The sequence below is a fragment of the Neofelis nebulosa genome, chromosome 1 (genome assembly GCF_028018385.1).
Source record: "Neofelis nebulosa isolate mNeoNeb1 chromosome 1, mNeoNeb1.pri, whole genome shotgun sequence".
NCBI lineage: Eukaryota > Metazoa > Chordata > Mammalia > Carnivora > Felidae > Neofelis > Neofelis nebulosa.
Genome location: NC_080782.1, coordinates 31,914,502 through 31,937,538, shown reverse-complemented (window position 1 = coordinate 31,937,538; position 23,037 = coordinate 31,914,502). Strand labels below are relative to the sequence as shown.

The window sequence follows — 23,037 nt, the reverse complement described above, 5'->3', positions numbered from 1 at the left end:
AGCTTGAAGATAGGGTAGTAAGTTAAAGGAGCAAATTCAAACTGGAAAATGGTGTTCTCATCTGCTTTTCTCCTCCTAGCACCTAGGTTCCCTTCCCCCATCCTGCAACCACACATGCATTGTGGTTTGGAACAAAGAAAAACTCCAGCTAAGGGCACCACTTCTTTTAAATTGCAAGTCACAGTATTCATTCAGCTCATTGTCAACCCTTATTTCCCCGAATATGCATTAGAAGCCTGAAGGTGTCAGACCCCAGCCCACGTGTTGTGGGGATACAAGAAGGAATGAGACCATTTGTGGACTTCAGATCCCTAGATACACCTGAGTTTGCATTCCTGTGCTCACAGTTCCTGGCTGTGAGCCCTTGAATAGGCTACTTAATATTTCTTTTTTTTTTTTAATTTTGTTTTTAACGTTTATTTATTTTTGAGACTGAGAGAGAGAGAGAGAGAGCATGAACAGGGGAGGGTCAGAGAAAGAGGGAGACACAGAATCTGAAACAGGCTACAGGCTCTGAGCTGTCAGCACAGAGCCCGACGCAGGGCTCAAACCCATGGACCACGAGATCATGACCTGAGCCGAAGTCAGACACTTAACGGACTGAGCCACCCAGGCGCCCCAATATTTCTAATAATAGTTTCCATATATTGAGCCTATGATCTGGTTTTGTGGTACGGAGTAGGGCATCGAAAAGTGAGATGTATTTGGACATGTGGCCAGATAGGTGTTAGTGGAGAGAAATAAAACATCTTCTAGGTGAATATTAAAGCACAAAAATGGAAACTGTCACGGCCACAGGTGTATCTTCAGTGATTTTTTTTTGATGCTTCAGATTTTCAAATATTTCTAGAAGAACTAAAAAATGTCAAATCCTTGCTTTGGAAGGAAAGAGCAAACACACCATGAATTTTTCCAGACTACATGGGATTATATTCAGAGAAGGGTAACTATTTGTTGTCTTTACTGAGTAATATCCTAATTCTAGACAAGGACAGAAACTGTGCAGCAGGCCTTCTAAGAGGGAGTGTTAAATGTCCTTCTAGAAGAGAGGAGACTGGAGAAACAACAAGGCTGGATGTGAGACTTCCCAGCCAGTCTCTACTGCTTCCTGGTCACCTTCCCCGTGGGTTCCCAAGAGAGGACCAGTTTGGGAGGTGATCACATTCTGCCTGCTAGTCTGGTTCCAATTGAATCAGCAGCACTCCATATTTACAAATAAGTAGAAAATCTCACTGACTATTTACTTATCCAAATGAATGAGCTTTTCTGCCACATCTCAGTTCTCAAGCAGATAACACCTTAAACGTGGATGGGAACAGAAGTCCTCTTGCAAACCACAGAGATGTTAAACATGGCCGTGCTGTAGAAAGCGTGCCAGCTGGATTTATAGAAGAACTTATTTTCATTTTTTCAAGTGCAGTTTCTGTTTAAGAGGCCCGACTGTAAAATATGGAAGAAGTCCCTTATTAGTCACTTCCATATTTTGTCAAGTAAAACAAAGGAGAAACACACCAAGTTTTAGAAGAAATCCAACAGGAGAGCTGGAGAAAGACAAAAGGTAGGTTGTAACTTAAACAGAAATAGACGTGTCAGTCTAAGACAAGCAAAACAAAACAAAACAAAACACTCTATGCACAGTAACAGCCCTCCCCTTCAAGAACTCTCACAGAATATTTTGCCATAGAGGAAGATGAGTGTTACAATGTCTTCCTAACCAATCAGGGACGCTGCAAGCCTCAAACCAGGAAGCCCTTTAGAGTGTAGTATTTTAAATTGTGCAAGTGAGACTTCTGGCTCTCAGTTTTTGTTCCCTGTGCTTGTAGGACACAAAAGCAGATGTGAAGTCCCTCATGGCGAAGTTTAACACGGGGGGCAACCCCACGGAGGAGGTCTCTGTCAACAGCCGCCCCTTCAAAGTCGCGGGGCAAAGCTCACCTTCAGGAGTACAAGCTAAAAAGAACCTATTCAACAACCAAGGAAGTGCCAGCCCTCCTGCGGGACCTAGCAACGTACCTAGGTTTGGGTCCCCAAAGCCACCTTTGGCAGTGAAACCTTCATCTGAGGAGAAGCCTGACAAGGAGCCCAAGCCCCCGTTTCTAAAGCCTACAGGAGTGGGCCAAAGATTTGGACCACCGGCAAACTCAGCCACCAGAGACCCTGAGGTAAAAGTGGGATTTCCAAAACCTGTAGGCTCCAAGCCCATCAATGTGCCCAAGGAAGATTCCAAACCTGTGTTTCCCCGGCCCCATGGGAATAAGCCTTTGCTTCACAATGTAAACGAAGACCACGACCTAAAGCCACCAGGCCCCAAGCCGGGCTCTAATCCCCCAGCCCAGGAAACTGAGCAGAAGCAAGTGTTCCCCAAGTTGGCTGGGGTTAAAAGCAAGTTTGGGTCAGCCTCCCAAGACCACGACCCCAAGCCCCTCTTAACCAAGCCCGTCTTTGGCCAGAAGCCATCCCTGAGTAGCGATGACAGCCATGAAGACGAGAACGCCAAGAACGCGTCTCTACAGAAAGGCCTCCCGACCCCCCTTGGAGCCAAGTCCAAAATGACCCCTTTAAAACCAACAAGGCATGACGAAGAAAATAAAGACCAGGGAGGAGAGACGTCAAGTTCACCTTTCCCTGGCGTGGTTCTGAAACCTGCCGTGAACAGAGGAAGCCCAGGCCTCTCCAAAAATGCTGAGGAGAAAAAAGAAGATAGGAAGATAGATGCTGCTAAGAACGTCTTCCTGAGCAAAATGAATCAGGAAGACCCAGCCTCTGGGGCTCCTCCTGCCAAGTTCCCTAAGACGCCTTCTAAGCTGACAGGGGCAGGGCCATGGGGCCAAATTCAGGAGAAGGAAAAGGAAGATAAGAATTCAGCCACCCCCAGGCAGAAGCCCCTGCCTCCCCTGTTCACCCTGGGCCCACCGCCACCAAAGCCCAGCAGACCCCCAAATGTTGACCTGACGAGATTCCGCAAAGCCGCTTCTGGAAACAGTGAGTTCTTTTCTCGTTCGCTATTTAACAAGTTTTGTTCTACAGCAGAGGGTGTTTTACCTTCTGGGGAAAAAAATTATAACAAGGAATGATTCCATCACCGGGACTCCTGGCATGTGGTGACCTTTCTTTGGCATTTTTTTTTTTGCTTCAGTATGGGAGGTGTGAGAGGCAAAAATCCTTAGTTCTGTGAGCAAGTGCCTTGGTGGGCCGCTTTTGGGGTGGGAAGGGAAATATATCCACTTGATCGATAAGTGGTTTTGCTTTCATTTACTTCCTTAGCTGGGTTTCATTTCTGTTGGATGAGGCTAAGGTGTGTTCCCCTTACTACCACAAAAGAGTTAGACAAAAAGAAGAGCAAACTTTTCAGTTGATGGTTTTCAGACTGGGTCAATTCTGATGCCCAGGAACATTTGGCAATGTCTTGAGGCAGTTGTGATTGTCACTACCGGAGGTTGCTACTGGCAGGTAGCAGATAGAGGCCGGAGTGGCTGCAAAACATCTCAGACCACGTAGGGCATCCTGCCCCAGCAAAACAGCCAGCCCAGTGTCAATAGTACAGAGCTTGAGAAAACCGCTTCCAAGTGATCTTAAATGTCCAAAATGTCATCATGCATTTCCTAAACCCAATATTCAAATAAGAGAGGAAACAGGGCTCAGGAAATGCCACTTTCTGTTTTGTAGTTCAGCTGTTTTCTACTTCTTGACATAAATCTTTCTGAACTTTGCTGATTCCTAAAGTAGTACCTAACTAGGATAAGCCAAAGGGACACCTTAGTCTCCTTTGGGGTAAATAGCTTAATTTTCTTCCGGAGATGTTACAATCCTATGGCACATGCTAAAACTTGATGCTGAATGGCCTGACTTCCCACGTCATTGTAACCCTGCAGAGTGACAATGGAAGCTCACTTATACCTGAAATGATTAATATTTTAGGCCAACAATGTGCAACTATTGTTTATTATTGGGGAAGGTGGAGAAAGGATGCTTGTGGAATAGTGACCACTCCACTATCAGACATATTTTCTTCCTTACAAAAATATGGCCTAATTAAAGCAGTTCTAAGTATAAGTATGTTTTTCTTTTTCAGTTCTGCAGAAGCATCTTGCAGTCTATCATCTTCCTCAGATCAATATCTTGCTGTTGATCAACAGATTAGTGATCAAATCCCCCATTAATCTATCCTGTAGAAAGCACATTTGAAATGACGCCATGATTATCCATCTTCTAGAAGGATTCAGCCTTGTCACATTTGTGTCCTCCTCATCTGTCACCTTCTCATTTTAATACTGGTCCATAACTCAGAAACATTATTTTTGTGACAATTTCTAAAAGATCCCCTCTGACTTCCCTTAGTTCTTCTGTGCCTCAGATAAAATTAAAAAAAAAAATTAGCTATCATAACCTCCATCTAACCTCTAACATCAAACCAGGGAGACTTAGTGATGTTAAGTAGAAATCCTTGGGCGTTTTATTCCATGTTCTCCATCTTTATTTCCACTCAACTCCCAGGTTTGGGTGGTGGTAACCAGTTGTCTGGTGTCATGCTGTTGAAATGCTAATGGAGTCCACTGCTCTACAGTCCCGGCAAGGGACTGTCACTATTGGTCAGTATTGAGCTGACCACCAGTGCGATAAAGTTCCAAGGGACCGAGGCCAAATTGCCCAGTAGGCAGAGTGGGTCCTTGCCTTCTTTACTCCCTTTCCCCCACGCTGAGCTGCCTCCCTACTGCTCAAGTGCCCACGACACAATTTAGACTCTAACTCCTCCTATAATGTATCCCACCTCTAACTCAGATCCCTTGGAATATATTATCCTCCAAAAGTGAGGCAGTTCCCTCCTCGTCCACCTTTTTCACAAATCAAAACTCAGTCCTTCTTGATTTGAACTGACCCCAGGTTAGTGTCAGGATAAAGCAAGCAGATTCCTAACTGTAAATTGTGGGTAACACCCCTTTAAAGCATTCACATTTTTTTTTAATGTTTAAATTTTTTAACTGATTTTTTTTTAAATAGAAATTACATCTGGCTGAAAAAAAAAAACAAGTATAAAATGATATACAGTCCTTGTCTGTCATTTTCTGGGTCTTCTCAGCCTCTGCCCCACAGAAACCACTTTTCTTAATTTCTATGTCCATCCAGTTTCCTTATGTCTATGTACACAAATGTAAACATAGATATTAATCCCCTTGGCTTTATACTCAAGAAGTAGGACATTATATGCAATGCTTTGATCCTTGCTTTTTAAAAAAAATAATTAAAAAATCTTGTATATCTTTTCATATTTTAATAAGAGGTAACTGAATATTCTTTAGAGTTGCATAATCTTCTGGTAAATGAATGACTTACCTAATCGATTGAAGAACTTGTACTGTTTCCAAACCTTTTCTCTTCAAAACAATGCTGCAAAAAATAAGCTTGTATAGGTGACTTATATGTTATTTTCTGAACACTGAGAATTTCCTAACAGGCAGGTCTGCTGACTCCTGATCCTACCACTGCTATTTTTCCCAAACTACACGAAGGAATTTAGCATTCCACTTAAGAAGGTTAAAAATATACCAGATTTAGAAACTATATAGTGTTCGAATTAACCAATGCTTCATCTAATTACTCTGCAGGTTTTCAAAGCTCTAAAACTATTTTTTCTTAGCCTTCTACCTGATTCCTTCCTTTCCAGGTTCATATCCAACCCCTTAAACCTCTTCCCCAGACCTACTCTCCATCTTTTATCATCTTTGTCCAGTATATTGCCCATCAAAAATATGTATTATTTATTGAGGACTTGTTACATACCAGATACACACTACCCTGTTCACTCCTCCCAAGAACCCAATGAAATAAGAATTCTATGAGGAAACTAAAGTTCAGAGACGTTGGGTAATTTGCCCAAGGCTGTACCATGACTAAGCAGGGGCAGAGCTGATCCTTGGGTGTCTCTGATTCCAGGGCTAGGGTCCCCCTCACCACACTCCCTGCTAGGCTCCTTCTCTTGAAACATAGGATATCTTGAGATAATAATTGGGGCATAAGGGATATTCAAAGAATTCTCATTCTTCTCTCTCTCTCTCTCTCTCTCTCTCTCTCTCTCTCTTCTTTGGCTGAAACTTTTTTTTTTTTTTTAACTACAAATACCACCGTAAGCTACATGAAGACAGACACCAGTCTGCTTAACATTATTTATTTGGAGCATAGAAATAATACCTTCTTGTTCATTGCTCGGGTCTGTCATCCCACCAAAGTCTATTTAATCAGATTTTAGTATTAATATTCTCTATAGCTTAGCAATTACTTTAACGAATTAGATAACCCCTGTCAATAGGCTTACATTCCATTGAATAGAGGTTCCATGTGAAATGAATATTACACATGGGGTCTATATTATAGATCTATTTGACTTACTTACTAGTAAACCATAAGCTCGAATATATCATACTGTTTTTCTGAACATGAAGCTAATAACTTTTTTCCCCCAGAACCATTTGGGATTACAAAAGCCTAAACTTCAAAAGATAAAAAATCCAAAATATCAAAATGTTTTCTAAACTAACCTTGTCTCTGGTTCCTTTTGTTTCCTGGGCCAGCGGTGAGAAGAGTTCATCCTAAGCATCAGTGTGTGCCCAACCAGCAAAGTTTTGGTTGTTAAGATCCCCTGGCTTGACTGTTGGTTTGCATGTGGGAGTTAGTAATAAATCTGCTTGGAAATATTCCATCCAACCCTTTTTCTGGTCTTGTTCTTAATACTGGAGAGAAACTAAGCTCATCTTTCTATATGTTAGCTTTAAGAATGATCAGTTAAGCATCCTGACAATTGAAGAGGTAAGGCCAGGGTCCCAGTGGGTGTTAGCAAAGGGCTAATGGTGTGACTGACCCTCCATACCTGCTTATGCATCGCTTCAACTAATCCAGCCAGCAGTAGTTTGGAACCTAAAGGTGCCCGGGCTATTTTCAGCAGCAAGGATAGGAGGAGGCACGATTCTCCTTCATATACCCTAAACTATCTCTCTCTAAAATTGGATATTTATACATCACGTTATATCAATGTGTGCTGTTCCGAACCATTACAAGGGAAAGGGATTCTATGCTCAAACACATTTTAAAAATTGGGGGGGTGGTAAGTAGACTTTTTTACAGCAGAGTTTCTACAGGCATTTGATATAATACTGTACACTTGGAATCTAAGAACAAGGAACCTAAAAAACAGATTCCAGGCACGTTTTCTGGGTTTTTTTTTTCTTTTTTAATTTAATTTAATTTTTTAAATTTACATCCAAGTTAGTTAGCATATAGTGCAACAATGATTTCAGGAGTAGATTCCTTAATGCCCCTTACCCATTTAGCCCATCCCCCCCGCACAACCCCTCTAGTAACCCTCTGTTTGTTCTACATATTTAAGTCTCTTCTGTTTTGTCCCTCTCCCTGTTTTTATGTTATTTTTGCTTCCCTTCCCTTATGTTCATCTGTTAAGTGTCTTAAAGTCCTCATATGAATGAAGTCATATGATATTTGTCTTTCTCTAATTTCACTTAGCATAATACCCTCTAGTTCCACCCACGTAGTTGCAAATGGCAAGATTTCATTCTTTCTGACTGCCGAGTAACACTCCATTGTATATGTATACCACATCTTCTTTATCCATTCATCCATCGATGGACATTTGGGCTCTCTCCATACTTTGGCCGTGGTTGACAGTGCTGCTATAAACATGGGGGGTGCATGTGTCCCTTCAAAACAGCACACCTGTATCCCTTGGATAATACCTAGTAGTGTAATTGCTGGGTCTTAGGGTAGTTCTAATTTTAGTTTTTTGAGGAACCTCCAGACTGTTTTCCAGAGTGGCTGCACCAGTTTGCATTCCCACCAGCAGTGCAAAACAGATCCTCTTTCTCTGCATCCTTGCCAACATCTGTTGTTGCCTGAATTGTTAATGTTAGCCATTCTGACGGGTGTGAGGTGGTATCTCATTGTGGTTTGATTTTTATTTCCCTGATGATGAGTGATGTTGAGCATTTTTTCATGTGTTGGTTGGCCATCTGGATGTTTTCTTTGGAGAAGTGTCTATTCATATCTTTTGCCCATTTCTTCACTGGATTTTTTTTTTTTTTTTTTTTGGAGGTGTTGAGTTTGATAAGTTCTTTTTAGGTTTGGATACTAACCCTTTATCTTATATGTCGTTTGCAAATATCTTTTCCCATTCTGTCAGATGCCTTTTAGTTTTGCTGATGGTTTCCTCCACTGTGCAGAAGCTTTTTATTTTGATGAGGTCCCAATAGTTCATTTTTGGTTTTGTTTCCCTTGCCTCTGGAGCCATGTTGAGTAAGAAGTTGCTGTGGCCAAGGTCAAAGAGGTTTTTGCCTGCTTTCTCCTCAAGGATTTTGATGGCTTCCTGTCTTACATTGTCTTTCATCCATTTTGAGTTTATTTTTGTGTTTGGTGTAAGAAAGTGGTCCAGTTTTGCTTTTCTGCATGTCACTGCCCAGTTTTCCCAGCACCACGTGCTGAAAAGACTGTATTTCATTGCATATTCTTTCCTGTTTTGTCAAAGATGAGTTGGCCATATGTTTGTGGGTCCATTTCTGGATTCTGTATTCTGTTCCATTGATCTCAGTGTCTGGTTTTGCGCCAGTACCCAGGCACAGTTTCTGAAACATCTCACAGATTGGGCCAGTTCAGAACACTGAAAATTTAAAGACAAAGCTCTATGGTACACAGACTGAAAGTGAAGCATGGGTTGGCTTCAGGTGGCCACGTTGTTCTGCTAGATCGCTGTCCACGTGTCTGATGTGCATTTTGTGGCTGTTGTCACTCTTACTTTCGGCTCCATCCTGAGCCCACTCTACTTCATTTGCCTTCCTTGGTCTTTGGGAAAGCAGTTTGCCATAAGACCTCTGGATCTTCTGTTCCAGGTTGAAACTTCTGGGGAACCATTGACTGTTAATTGGGCAGCTTACCTGGGTTTAACTCTAAAACAGAAATTCCTGGGGTGCCGGGGTGGCTCAGTCAGTTAAACATCCAACTCTTGATCTCTGCTCAGGTCATGATCTTACCATTTGTGGGATTTAGCCCTATGTCAGGCTCTGTGCTGACCATGTGAAACCTGTTTAGGATTCTCTCTCTCTCTCTCTCTCTCTCTGCCCTCTGCCACTTGCACTCTCTCCCTCAAAATAAATAAATAAATATTTCAAAAAGATAAATAAAATAAAGCAGAAATGCCTCTGAAAGAGCATTCCCTTTCTTAACCACAAAAGCCCACAAGCCACTGTTCAAAACTTAAGAGCTTCCCATTCTTCATCTTTCTCTCTAAGTTCTCAACTTCTGCTCTTCTAAGATAAACCAGCTCTTCAGTCTAAACCCTGTTCTCACAAACAACCTGCCTTATCCCAACAGTAACCTTTGGGCATTTTTTAATCTAATGTTTTCATCATTTTTATAAACAATCTACATGGTCTTTATTTTTACATTCTGGCATTTAAATTTACTGTGGAGAAGTCTGGGACCACCCTGAATTTCCCCCCCTTTGAACGTGATTATCTTTTCTATCTGGATTCCCAAAGAAATCTCTGTCTTTAAGGTTTAAAAACCTAGCCAAAGTATGTTAGTGTCAGTCACTCCATCATCAGTATTTTCTGAGAGATGTTCCTCTTTGCTTTGGGGATTTTCTGTTCCATATGAATAGAGGTCACACCAATTTCTTTAGATCTGGCTGATGGGTGAAAAATGCATGTGTTCTAATCCAGTATGATCAATTCACCAGCTCTGAGTGTTGCTTCTAATCCACTCTTCTGTGGAGCAAAAGATAGCTGTGCTGATCTTGAGGGCTGGATGCTGTTCCATTTTCTGAGATTTCATTTTGTTTCCTATACCAGGGCAAGGCCAATCATGGTAGCTCATCCCCCTTCTGCCTCTGATATGATTCTGTCATGGTATTTAGGGCTTTCACGCTATAGGTTTCTCCTTGACCTTCCCCAGAGTGTTCACTCACCCCCGAGCCCACTTCTCCAACCTGGAGTGTACTAAGGAGAACTCACAGGTTTTCTAAAATCAGTGCCTTCTGGAGGCACCTGGGTGGTTCAGTCCAGTAAACATCTGACTCTTGATTTTGGCAGAGGTCATGATCTCACAGTTCTTGAGTTCAAGCCCCATGTTGGGCTCTGGGCTGACAGTGAGGAAACTTCTTGGGATTCTCTCTCTCCCTCTCTTTCTGCTCCTTCCTGGCATGTTCTCTCTCTCTCTCTCTCTCTCTCTCTCTCTCTCTCCCTCAATAAACAAACTTTAAAAATTTTAAATTAATCAAGTCAAATCACTGTTTTCCCCTAGTATTGCTCCTCATTCTAGGGAACAGGTGGAAAGCTTTATTTGCCTCCTATGGCACCTTCTGTTTCTTCCCCTAGGCCAACAGTTGTTGATGTTTATCCAACTATGTTATTTTTATGGGTGATGGCCACTAAAGTGAGTTTGGGATATTATTTATCTTGCCCTATTTTAGTTTTACTATTTTATTTTGGAATTGGAAGAGGGAGATTCTGCAAGTCTCCCTCGTTACTTAATATTAAATAAGTATTTCAGTTATGATCTAGGTATCAGCAACACTTCCAAAGGAACCATCAATGCACTCCTTCACAAGGCAGAAAGGAGACTGATGTGAAGTGCATGGTCACTGCTTGTTTCGTATCCTCTGGACTATGCTGGCTGGCCAAAGACACTCCTATGACCACTCCAGGAATCTGTCCTGAAGAGTTTTTCAGGTCACAATCAAGGTGAAGGGCAAGGGAGAGTTCCAGCTACCTGATGGGAGTTTACCTCTGGAGTGTGGGTAGTATCTGACCTCTAAAAACCTGAAAACTCCCTGAGAGTAGTTATATTTTAAGCTTTTAACAGCCAATTACTTTATACTGAGACTAGTAGAAGAATGGAGTACTGAAGAGGAAAATGAGCCAGAAGAAGGAGAGGACACTGGGGCTGACCTCTGAGGAAGGCAGTTTCCTCTCTTCAGGGTCTAAGTCATTTTTGTCATAGAAAAGCCCCCTCCACATATTTTGCTTCCTGGTTCCTTGCTCCGTGCTTTCTTTGGCTTTAAATTTCTTCCTTAACTGTTCAGGTGCCAGCTCGTCTTTTAATATTAGTTTTAGCACAACAGTGGTCCATACTTGTCATCTAATCTGCAGGGGAAATTTTCTTTATAGTGATAGTCAACCATATCTGTATGAGGGACTATGGCTTTTCTTAGTTAGGGAAGAGAAATTTCTGTAAAACCCAGTTTGGAGCAACATGCCATGATTTATCCTATTGTAATAACTTCTTGTGATCAAGCAGCAAGTTGGTATATTTTTAAGCTGCTTACAAAATAAAATACGGAAATACTGCCTAATCTAGTGGCATTATGTCAACATAGGATCTGTGCTAGATCAAAGAAGATACAGCAACTTACAACATAAATATTTTCTTTTATAGTGACTGACTTACCCATAAATAAAGTATAAAATGCATATGAGATGTTTAGTATATACCAAATTTGATTAAAATTATTTAAGTCTTAAAATAGTCATGTAACCCATAGAGGGAAAAGCATTAAAATGAAATGCCAAATACTTAAGAAAGGAAAATTAGAAAGTCAAATCTAAAAATCAAATACAAATACATATTGAGTCTAATAATCAAATACACACTCTTCCTGATTTACTTTCAATTGCGTTTGCACACATTAAAATATTTTAAAAACTAAAAAAGAAATTTAAAGACTAGATAGAAAGATTGGGCAAATGTTATAATTCAGTCTGCTCACTGGGCAGGAGATACCTTGCTTCATATAATCTGCTAAAACTATTTCCAAGCCAGTACCCTTTTTTTAAAGGATTGGATTTCCACCATATGCATTTGCCACTAAAGGCTCCTTCTTGGCCGTGACGAAAATTATTTCTGAATATTATGGGTTCATATGCTAATGACACCTCTTTGTGCATATGTTTTTTATTTTCAAGCCAAAGTGAAATTAACTTACATGACACATGAATAACTCCAATTATTGAAAGAACAAATTATGCCTCAGGAGGAGAAATCCAGCTGCTTGTTTTTACAAATATATCTGGAAATGTCCATTTCTTTTAGAGGAAACACCATCATGATAGTTATGGCAAGGCTCTAAAGCCCCGAGAACCACCTAGAGCACTAGATTGTTTGTTTTTCCAGCATCTGAGAAACAGGGAAGAAAGATTCTAGAAGTCGGAGACTTTAACTGCCATATTCACCACTAGCAAACACACACACACACAAAAACATGTTTCTCTTCCGTTTAAATTGCCACTAAAGAAAAACGATTGTACTTTATTCTGTCTGGCATAGCAAAGGTAGAAAAAACACGTACAACAGCCAATAGCAATAGATACTATCAGGAAAAAGTAACTGAAGGTGAGACATCTGGCTGTAGAAAAAAATCTGAACAGAAAACCATATGAGGTTTTTCTTTCCCCAAAGTGAGAACGGGTGTTGTAGAAGCACTATCTGTATTTATTATAGCAGTCGGCCTCTCTCTGCAGCTGCACGTCTGCAGACAACGGCTTCTTCAGCCAGCGGCACGCTCCTGGCAACCGAGAGTGTGTTTTTCCAGGGCTGGCAGTGGATCTGTTGAGGCACAGGAAAAGGTTCTTGCCACATAACACCACTATTCTCTTGATCTGCCTGTAATTCTCAGAACCATCACGTAGTGCATCTGGCGTTCAAGAGCATCATGTGTAGTGATACCACGAGTACAACCAGGCGGCTGAAAATCTTTCCAAAGTAAGCGCAAGGCGGATAAATACCACAGGTATCCAGATTGTGTTCGAGTGTTCGTTCCCCCTATTCAGGAATAACAGTTGCTCAACTCCATTAAGGGGAGAAAGGATCCTGGATGAGTACTAAAAGTGCCCCCTCATAGTGGTTTGTTTTTAACTCGTACAGTATTTTCTATTTTTGTTCCAAATTGTCACCTTAAAGAAGCTGATGTACTCACATCCTCTGTTACTGAGGATCTGGACTGCAGCTTCTTCAGGACCCCCTTCTCCCTGTTTCCAGAACTTCAGCTTCACACACACACACACACACACACACACACACACACACATGCACGCATGCATGCATGCACATGACTTTCTCCTCAGCCGCTTCTTCAAAAGCAGTCTCATGTGGCAGGAGGATAAGTCAAGTTTACAAAATACATTTGTCATTCATGTTACTCTAAAATAAAGAAGATTTTCTAGACCTGATAGAGCAGTTTAACAGTCAGGAAACCTCACTATATTGTAGAAAGAAGCCGTCTTTGATTTCTCTGAAGCCTTGAGTCCTTAGTCCTCACGGGGAGAAATTAATCATGTCTGGCTGAGTGGCATGAAAGCAGATGAGGTTTGTAGATCTTCTGCCAGATCTCTATCTGCCGGTTGGGAACTCTTGCTTTCTTCGCTAACTCTGAGTGATTATCTAAATGGACCTACTGGTTGGGTGGACTGTTACAAGGTGAGGCAGTGTGTTAGCTCAAACTGCTAGTTACAAAAATACTCGTGGCTTAGAAGCAACAGAAATTTCTGTCTCACGGTTCTGGAGGTTGGGAAATCCAAGATCAAGGTGTTGGCAGATTTGGTGAGAACCCACTTCCTGCTTGTCTTCTCACAGTGTGGGTATGGCAGAGGGATGAGGGAGCTCTCTGGTCTCTCTTCTGTAAGGGCATTAATCCCATTCATGGGGGCTCCAGCCTCAGGACCCCATCACCTCCTAAAGGCCGCCCTCCTAGCACCATCACATTAGGGATTAAATTTCAACACCTGAATTTGAGGGACACATTCAGTGTATAGAAGATGGCCTGTGACATTCAACCTAGCAAATGGTACTCCGCCACAACGCACCCAACTGCCTCCCTCCTATTCTCTTGCTTTCTTCTTCATTCTTGTCTTCTAAGCTCTGATTATGTTTTCAATCGTATTCTTTTCCATTCCTCCGTACCATCACTGCAAATCTCCTTTCTTTTGGGTCAATGAAACCTGTTAGTAGAACCTACAGAAAATGCTGAGCTTTATGGAGGCATGACAACCAAAGAGGCTGCTGAGTTCTGAACTACTAAGAAACCATGGTTAATTACATGGGCCAACATGATTTTGAAATGGAAAACCTAAGGCAGAAAATAGAAAAGCTGCTGGTGTGCTCCTTAAAGTCTGGATAAAGTCGGGCACCTGGGTGGCTCAGTGGGATAAGCATCCAACTTCAGCTCAGGTCATGATCTCATGAGCCCCACATTGAGCCCCACGTTGGGCTCTGTGCTGACAGCAGAGAGCCCACTTTGGATCCTCTGCCCTCCTCTCTCTCTGCCCCTGCCCTGCTCTCTCTCTCTCACTCTCTCTCTCAAAAATAAGTAAAAACATTTTTTTTAATCTAGATAAAGTTAATTTCAAATGCCAGCCTGTGTTTCGTGGAAAAATTGAATCCGATCAATGAAGGACAAAGCCACTTGAATTTTCAAGGTCACTTCAGGTTTCTGGCTCTTGCCTCTTCTAACTTGTCACAGTTTAGGAACCGCCTCTCTGGCCCTGCGCTGTACTGCAGTCACCCAGACAAGACTTATAGTCTTTCCTCAGTTTTCACCACAAACCACTCACCGAAGACGTTTTTGTGCGTGACAGACTTCAGTGAAGGTGTCAGACACTGGAGTCATTTACATTGCATCAAAGCCAGAAATTTAAAACAGAATATTGGCAGCTAGGGATTTTATACCTCAGGTTCCCCTCACATCCTCTGCTGTTCACCTTCTCCTTTCCTTCCTTATTTCTTTGACCTTTCTTTCCTAAGGGCAAAGAAGAATCAGAACATTCTTTCTTCTTTTTTTTTTTTTTTAAGTTAATTTACTTATTTGAAAGAGACAGATGCGGGGGCACAGAGAGAGAGGGAGAGAGAGAATCTGATGCAGGGCTCAAACTCACAAACCATGAGACCATGACCTGGGCTGAAATCAAAAGTCAGACGCTTAAACGATTGAGCCACCCAGGTGCCCAGAGAACATTCTGTTTTCTTTTTCAGGATAGTTTGGCTGTCTGCGATCCAAACCCTTACACTAAACTATTACCTTCCTTTGTATATCAACAGAAGTTCTTTATTCAAAAGTCTCCATGCCATTTCCTTTGAAAGTGGAAGACATTGGTGGGACGGATGGCCAGTGGGGAGGAAGTGGTTTTATTTTGTATTGCTATTAATGGCCATTATATTACCAGAAACAAGCTGCTAATAAATAGAATACACCCAGGGGAGTTAGGGTGATGCTACTAGAAGTGTGAGAACGAAATCGTTCCAATTGTTGTGATTGTTTGATCCTCCCATCCATTTTCTTTTATTTTTTTATTTAAAAAAATTTTTTAATGTTTATTTTTTAGAGAGAGAGAGAAAAACAGAGCACAAGCAGGGGAGGGGCAGAGAGAGAGAGACACAAAGAATCCAAAGCAGGCTTCAGGCTCTGAGCTGTCAGCACAGAGCCCGACACGGGGCTTGAACTCACAAGCCATGAGATCGTGACCTGAGCTGAAGTCAGACGCTTAGCTGGCTGAGCCACCCAGGTGCCCCCTCCCATCAATTTCCAGTGACTGATGACCAAAGATCCTTAAAAAATAGGTTCTATTTTTAGATAGAAGTGCTAGAGATGGCTTTCTTCTATCACACATGGGATTTGAAAGTTTTCAGATTCTTTCCTGAATTAAAATATTACAAGGACACCCTTGCAAATCAATTGTTCCTTACACATTTTCCTCACCATTCTGACACTAAATGGGTCTCTAAGGAGAAAGATGGCCAAAATGGGTAGATGGTCTAATCAACAGTGTATGTGTCATATACTCAGAAGGAACAAGAGAACATCAAAATTGGGTCTTACTCTTTCAAAGATTCTCAAACTTTAAGTTGCATAAGAAAACCCCAAAGTTTGTAGTTCAAGAAGCTGGATGGGACCCAGGAATTAGGATAGTTATCAACGTCACTAAGTGGTTCTAATGCAGGTTGTCCTGAGACCACCTTAAGAAATACTGCAGGCTGGGAGAGCTGTTACAGTGGGGGAGGGGAAGGAGAATGGTGGGGAGAGGAAGGGCTTCTTCCTAAGCCATAGGTATTTTTTTAAAAACAAAAGAAATGCTATACCACTGAGGCAGGACACTGAGAGTCAGTGATTATATCCAAACATGGAAATGAGTGAGTGATCTGTTTAAGCAAACAGGTAGTATCCTATGGTTGATCTTAAAAATTTGCCTAGTTAAGGAAAGTGCAAAGGTGATAGATATTCAAATATCTAACATCTGGATGGCTGGCACCAAAATCCTGAAAATTCTTTACTGTGTCAGGCATTGACCTGTTAGTTGCTGGATCACAAAGAGGTCCAGGGGTCACTACACTTAGTGGAACCCTTGGAGGACTTTAGCTAGTTCATTCTTTTAACAGCTGGTGGTTAAATTGTATACATCAGCTGACTGGTGCCCACCAGCTGGCCCTGACTGTCAGCCTGGAGTAGTGTAGTGCTCCCCGGCCCCCCCAGAACACCTGTAAGCAAGGACTCTGCCACTCTCTCCCCCTCTTTCCTTTCTTCCTTTTTTCTGTTCTCTATTCCCTTTTGTTTTCATCTCTTTTCTCCCCTTCTGCCATCCAGTGGCCTTCAGGTTAGCTCAGCACAGTGTTTTTCACCTGGCACATATAATTAGTATTCATCAAATTAAACAACCATATTTAGCACTACAGGTAGTATTGAAAGGCAAAGAAGAACAACACAAGTGCTCCCTAAGATGAACAGACTCAGAAAGCCTGAATGGGGGCACCTGGGTGGCTCAGTTGGTTAAGTGTCCGACTCTCAGTTTCGGCTCAGGTCATGAGATCAGAGTTCATGGGTTTGAGCCCAGTGTCGGGCTCTGCGCTGACAGTGCGGATGGTGCCTGCTTGGGATCCTCTCTCTCTCCCTCTCTCTGCTCCTCCCCCACTCATGCTCATTCTCTCTCTCTCTCAAAAATGAATAAATAGAAAGAAAGAAAGAAAGAAAGAAAGAAAGAAAGAAAGAAAGAAAGAAAGAAAGAAAGAAAGAAAGCCTGAATAATTGTGTGCCATTGTAAAAACTGCCACTTGGTTGACAGAGGCCAGGATGACCCTGGAGCCCACAGTTCTGCCCAAGGTGACTTCACTTGTTCCCTCTGGATGTCCCCATGCTTGCTGAGGGCCCTCACTCTCCCCTCCACCCAAACTGACCAGGAGCTCTAAGGAAAGAGAAGAATCAGAAGCTCTGGATGTTTCTATGCTCTCAATCTGGTCACCACTCAAGTGCAACTGTACTGGCCTAGTTTCTCCACCATGGAGATAACATCACTTGGTAACAACGTTCATCTTTTTCTTCAACAATGTTTAGGGTATTACGAATCTAATCTTTAAAATAGTACTATGTTAATATAGTACTTCAAAAAAATTAAGCCAATGAGAAAGAAAGCTAGGTGGTTGTCCAAAAATAAAGGGTGCATTTCCTCTCTACCGCTTTTTGGTTGATCTTCAAAGGAATGCAAGTTTGAAGAAAAGTGCTCTCAAGTTTTGATGCTGGGGACAAATTCCTGCTTCTGTGAGTCTAACGAGAAAAGGAGTGGGTGAATGTGGCATAGATAAAAACAGGTATTTTTTTAGGGCTTGTCACTATTTTTGTGAGCTGGAAACTTGTTTTTAATCTTGCTGCAAAGTTGATTGGAGAGCCTTCAGGAAGCCCTATGAGCACTGAGTGATCTAGGAGAAGTGGGGTGTATTTTAACACAGGAACACTCTTTGGTTTTGAAAAGCACAGTTTACACGAGTATTTTTGATCAGGGAGCATTCAGAGCAGAGGCTTTGTTAAGAGAGCCTCGGGATCCAGTAAAAGCTTCAACAGTTACCGTGGGACCCCAAGGAAGGTCCTCAGCCCCCCTCCCCCTCAGTTTTCTCATCTGTTCATAGAGATAAGTCTACTCTGCTGTTGGCTTTTTGTGAGGATTAAACAGAAACGCATGACAAATATTTAGTATGGTTCCTGATATAGCCTAAAGACTCAAGTCATTGGCATCAATTTAATTACATTTGCCAAAGGGGGAAAGGAGAAATGCTCAAATAAAGACCCCATTGATAAATACAGGAGTAGTAGATGGTGGCCATCAAGAGTTGCCTCAGGTATCAGCCAGTACCAACCACAATGTCGCCCACTTGTCGCAAATATTAAATCCCACTGTGATTTATTTAAACACACGTAAAAGATTTTCATTATCACTATATCAGCTTGATCCTTTGAGATGTTGTATCTCCTTGCATCTCTCTTGCCACATTACTCTTTCTTTCCATGTGAGATCTACTATTTGTTGACTCAAGTTTTCCTTTGTTGGTACGGGCTTTTCTTAAATGCAGAGGTTCTTCATTTGTGTGCGTGGGGTACTGGAGATTCAGTTAGATTGTTTGGTGTTTCTGTTTGTGCAGCCAGATTGGGTGAAGATCCCAAGTTCAGTGGAGCAAGAGGGTGGCTGAGTGTGCTGTAGGGAGGGCACTTTATTGGCTAGTCTTTGCCAAGGACGACCCCTCCCTCCTGGACATTACAGCGCCTGCAGCTCTGTTCAGATTCCTCGCTATTCTCTCAATTCCTGTTGTGCAGAAATCCAACCACCTTACTACACATGCTTTGTTCCCCCAAGTACTCACTCTGAGCCCCTCCCTATCCCCAGCATTCTCCATCTCTGGGTATAGAGCACTCTGGGTGGGCTCTCACTCTTTTTCACCCTCTCTCTTGTCTTCCTTTTGGACTTCTGTTTTCTCTTTGAGCTGATCTCTCTTTAAATCTGTCTTTTAGGGATTTCTCATGGCTTCTAGTTCACTGTGGATTTACTTTCTTGTTTTCCAGTATATTTATGGTTTGCTTATGTGTTTGTTATCACTTTTTCCAATATTTCTACAGATTTGAGGTAAGAGAGCTTACTACAGCATGTAGTCAGCCTGTCATCTTGACTGGGAACTTTTAATCATGTATCTAAGAGGAAAAACATTAATAGGACCTTTAACCATTATAAAGTATCAATATCAGAAAAAATACCCAACAGGTCATCTTAAAGGAATCACCTAATGTTTGGGTTTACACAATGCAAAAAAAAAAAAAAAAAAAAAAACTGAAAAATACAACCATCCACAAGTATTGGTAGCATGTATATGTCAGTGTAGAGTTTGCATCTAGTAATAAAAAATAAGATAAATGTCCTAAAGAAGCAAATTGTATAGGTTTTTCACTTTTTGAACTATGTTGCAAGAAAACAATGTTTACATTAATGAGTATTTCTTTCCTATCCCTAAGAATTTATTAGATCTAAAGATAGAGCTTCTAGAAAAGTGCTGAGTGCTTTAAATGACATGTAATTTATTATTGGGAATTTAAAAAGTTTTATATTCTTCAGAGAAAGGTTTTTCTTAGATTCCAGACTTATGGTATAAATGCTAGCAGAGTATAAGCTGGAATCAAAGTCAACTAAAGCTGGGTCAATACTGCTTTTACTTAAAGTGTTTTCCATTTAGTGGGAAAAAAAAATGAATGTAAATTGGTATTGAAAGATGTCCATGGGATAGAGATTAATCAACTTCTGATAAATGAGCTAGAGGTGATTTCTATAAATTTTTATAACTATGTCAGAACAGGTTGTGTATCATCTCTCACTTTTGAGAGAAAGCACTGGCTCAGAAGCTATATTCAGCAAGTATCTCTCTATAACACCATTAAAATAAATTTGAGGGCAAAGGGTGAACCATCAAGAAATGTATACATTTACTGAAGAGATTTTTTTTCCACACCAGTAAATTGATGTAAGTTACTTCAGCATCTTGATTCAACAAAGAATATTAAAGGAAAATCCCAGTTTTCAATAATGGTAGCACATTTAATAGCACACTCTGCAAGTACAAAATTAGTCTTTCCTTCAAATGGACTAATCATTCAATGTGAAAATTCCTTGGAAATTTTCTTGAAAAAGCAAGAAAATTAACATTTTTGTAGTCTGTGAGTGAACAGAAAAAAGAGACATTTGTATCAATTATACATATTACCCAATAGTTTAGGATTTTCATGTTGAAATGTCTCAAAATAACCCATTTAACTTTTATTCTCAAATTTTCATATTTTAGTAACTTAATTTAGTCAACAACATTGATTTTATTAAGATAGGTATACCTCTTTGTAGAAGAAAATCACCAAACTTTCTTTTGGTTAAAATAATTGAATTGGCTAGTCTTTGCCAAGGACGGCCCCTCCCTCCTGGACATTGCAGCGCCTGCAGCTCTGTTCAGATTCCTCGTTATTCTCTCAATTCCTGTTGTGCAGAAATCCAACCACAAGTGTTTATTATTGTAACTTTTTGTTATTCTATTCAAGTACAGCACTGCAAAATGTTTCAGATTTCACTGATCAATTCATTGAATTACAATTCACCTCAAAATTTTGGAAACTATCTGCTTTAGATAGTTTTATGAAAAATATAATCAGATTTTCTGATATAGCCACAAAATCAGCCTAGAAAATTCATTTTTATACAGTTTTTTACGTTTATTTATTTATTTTGTGAGAGAGAGAGAAAGCACTCATGCATGTCCAGGGGTAGGGTAGAGAGGGAGAGAGAAAAATCCCAAGCAGGCTCCCCATTGTCAGTCCAGAGCCTGATATGGGGCTCAATTCCACAAACTGTGAGATCATGAAGCTGAAATCAAAAGTCAGATGCGTAACTGACTGAGCCACCCAGGCGCCTTGAAAATGAGTTTTTACTACATTACTATGTTCTTTGCAATCACTGAATATTGGGTTTTCTTTTAAGTTGCTAAATAAAACTAAGTTTGACATTAGATGAAGTAAATTTTCAGCACTTCAAAATATCTCACCTGACACCTATTATAAAATTTTCTTTTTACCCATAGTTTCTCAAGGCATTGTTTCTCCCAGGGTGGCCTGTGAACCGTCTACACCAGAACAGGCTCAGACGCTTCAAAAAACTTAAGACTGCTGCTTCCCACTCCCAATTCCGTCACCACCATAGCCCTCTTGCTGAATCAGAACTGCTGGCTTTGGGGCCTATGTATCTCCATTTTTAATAACTCGCCCAGGAGATTCTTATGAACCTGACAATAGAAAAAAAACGAACTCAAATCAGTCTTTCTTTAAATGGCAACTACCATTTTAGATTTTACAAAGTCAAGAACAGATTGTTTCAAGTGGTGTTAGGAACTCATTTTCCTTAGGAAAGCCCGGGATGGAGTAGGGATCGGAGGGGGGAGATATCAAGGAAAACCAGACAGCTGGTCGCAACCATGCCAGATTATCTTGTCAGGACGCTGGGTTGTCCTGGCGTGCTGCTCGAGCTGGCATTTGGCAGTGGACTTGTGTAGCATCGCAGACGACTCCTGGACAGCACTGACTCTCCCATCACACTGGGGAGCCCAGCTGGTCCTCCTGTAAGAGGCAGGTACCCTTAAGATAGGTCCTAGCAGACCAAATGCTCACATGACATTGGTTTTCAGCTGTAACTAACAACACCTTGAATACGACCACTTTCCTTCCTGGACCAGAGTTTGGAAATACCCACAGAGGGAAACATATCAAGAGGAGGCATAGGGTCTTGGAAGACAGACTCTGTCAGTTTAGTTTGGCTTAGAGCTAGGGCTGCCTACAGTGTGTTTCCTTTTTTCCTGGGAAGACAATTCTGCCTCAGTGACACTTGAGGTTAATGAAATTTTCCTGAAACACCTAGAAAAACTAATAACAACAAATAGAAAAAGAAACAACACCACAAAAGTGTGCGAGACCCAGATACCAACTGCTGTAAAAGAAAGTAGTGGCATAAAGAAAGCCTTCTCTTATCCATTTCTCTACCTCCAGCTGGACACTGTATTCTACCAAATGTTTGACATCACCCACATACCAAGGACCCTGACCTTTGAAGGGCTTTAGCTATGGCTCATTATCTTCTCTCTGATTTGGATCTGTGATGACCTAGATAGCAAGGGACACGATAGTGCTGAAATAAACTCTGTTTTCCCATGTTGTACTTGCATAGGCCACACTAACCCAGGTAAAATGATGTCCATGAGTCTCTTTAAAAGCCTTCTAGTTAATCAAAGCTTATATTAAACAAAGACAGAACTTAGGCCCAAGCAAAAGCATCTATTTTTATTGCTCAGAGGCACCTGCACAGTGCCTCTGGAAGCTTCCTCAAATTTTGGTGAAACCACATGATAGCGGTATATAATATTTGGTCACACCACACACATATGCACACACACATGCATGTTAATCGCATCTGTACATGCCACCTGCTCTCCATTCACACCCCCATGGTTTAATGAACAATAAGAAGGTAAATGAGGTTGCAATGGAGATAAAGGAAAAAAAGCAGGAAAAGGTGGGACTGGGAGGTAAGCAGGGACCAACTGTTATAGGCCATAATCAGGACTTGGAGCTTTTACTAAGTGTGAGGGTGATCTGGTCAGATTTGGTATTTGGGAAGGATTGTTCTAGAAACAATATAAAGTAGTCGGAGACCATTGTAGTAATCCAGGCAGGGGCTTGTACTAGACAGGTGGCAGTAGAAATCAGGAAAGAGAATAGATAGATTAGAAAATGAGGCATTAGCTCTGTGGGAGGACCATGATTTTTATTTTGAATGTATTCAATTAGAAAAGGCTTTGGTGTTTCAAATACACAGGTAGTTATAAGGGTCTGGAGCTCATAAGAACTTGAGTTCTCTCTCTACATTGTTGACATATCAGCCTGCTTCTTGCGACCCAGTGCTTTTCTGAGTTTTTACATTTCATCTGATAGACTACTATCTAGATCTGTACTGTCCACTACAGCAGCCACTAGCTACAGGGGGCTGCTAAAATTGAAATTAATTAAAATTTAAAATTCAGTTCCTAAGTTGCACCGACCACATTTTATATACTCCATAGCCAAAAGCGTCTAATGATTATAGTACATGACAGCCCAGATACTAAACATGTCAGATACTAATCATTCCAGAACATTCTACTAAACAGTGCTAA

The 23,037-nt window shown here is 41.2% G+C and overlaps 1 protein-coding gene across 7 annotated transcripts in view; it reads left to right on the top strand.

Moving 5' to 3' along the window:
• FYB1 (FYN binding protein 1) overlaps positions 1 to 23,037 on the top strand; it is a 166,223-nt gene that overhangs the window by 60,672 nt on the left and 82,514 nt on the right. For all 7 annotated transcript variants that reach the window (XM_058718142.1, XM_058718122.1, XM_058718112.1 and 4 more), the window contains one exon: positions 1,824 to 2,982. In XM_058718142.1, coding sequence (XP_058574125.1) covers positions 1,851 to 2,982 — 1,132 coding nt within the window. In that variant the 5' untranslated portion in view covers positions 1,824 to 1,850. Of the gene's footprint in view, positions 1 to 1,823; positions 2,983 to 23,037 lie in introns of those variants that run through there.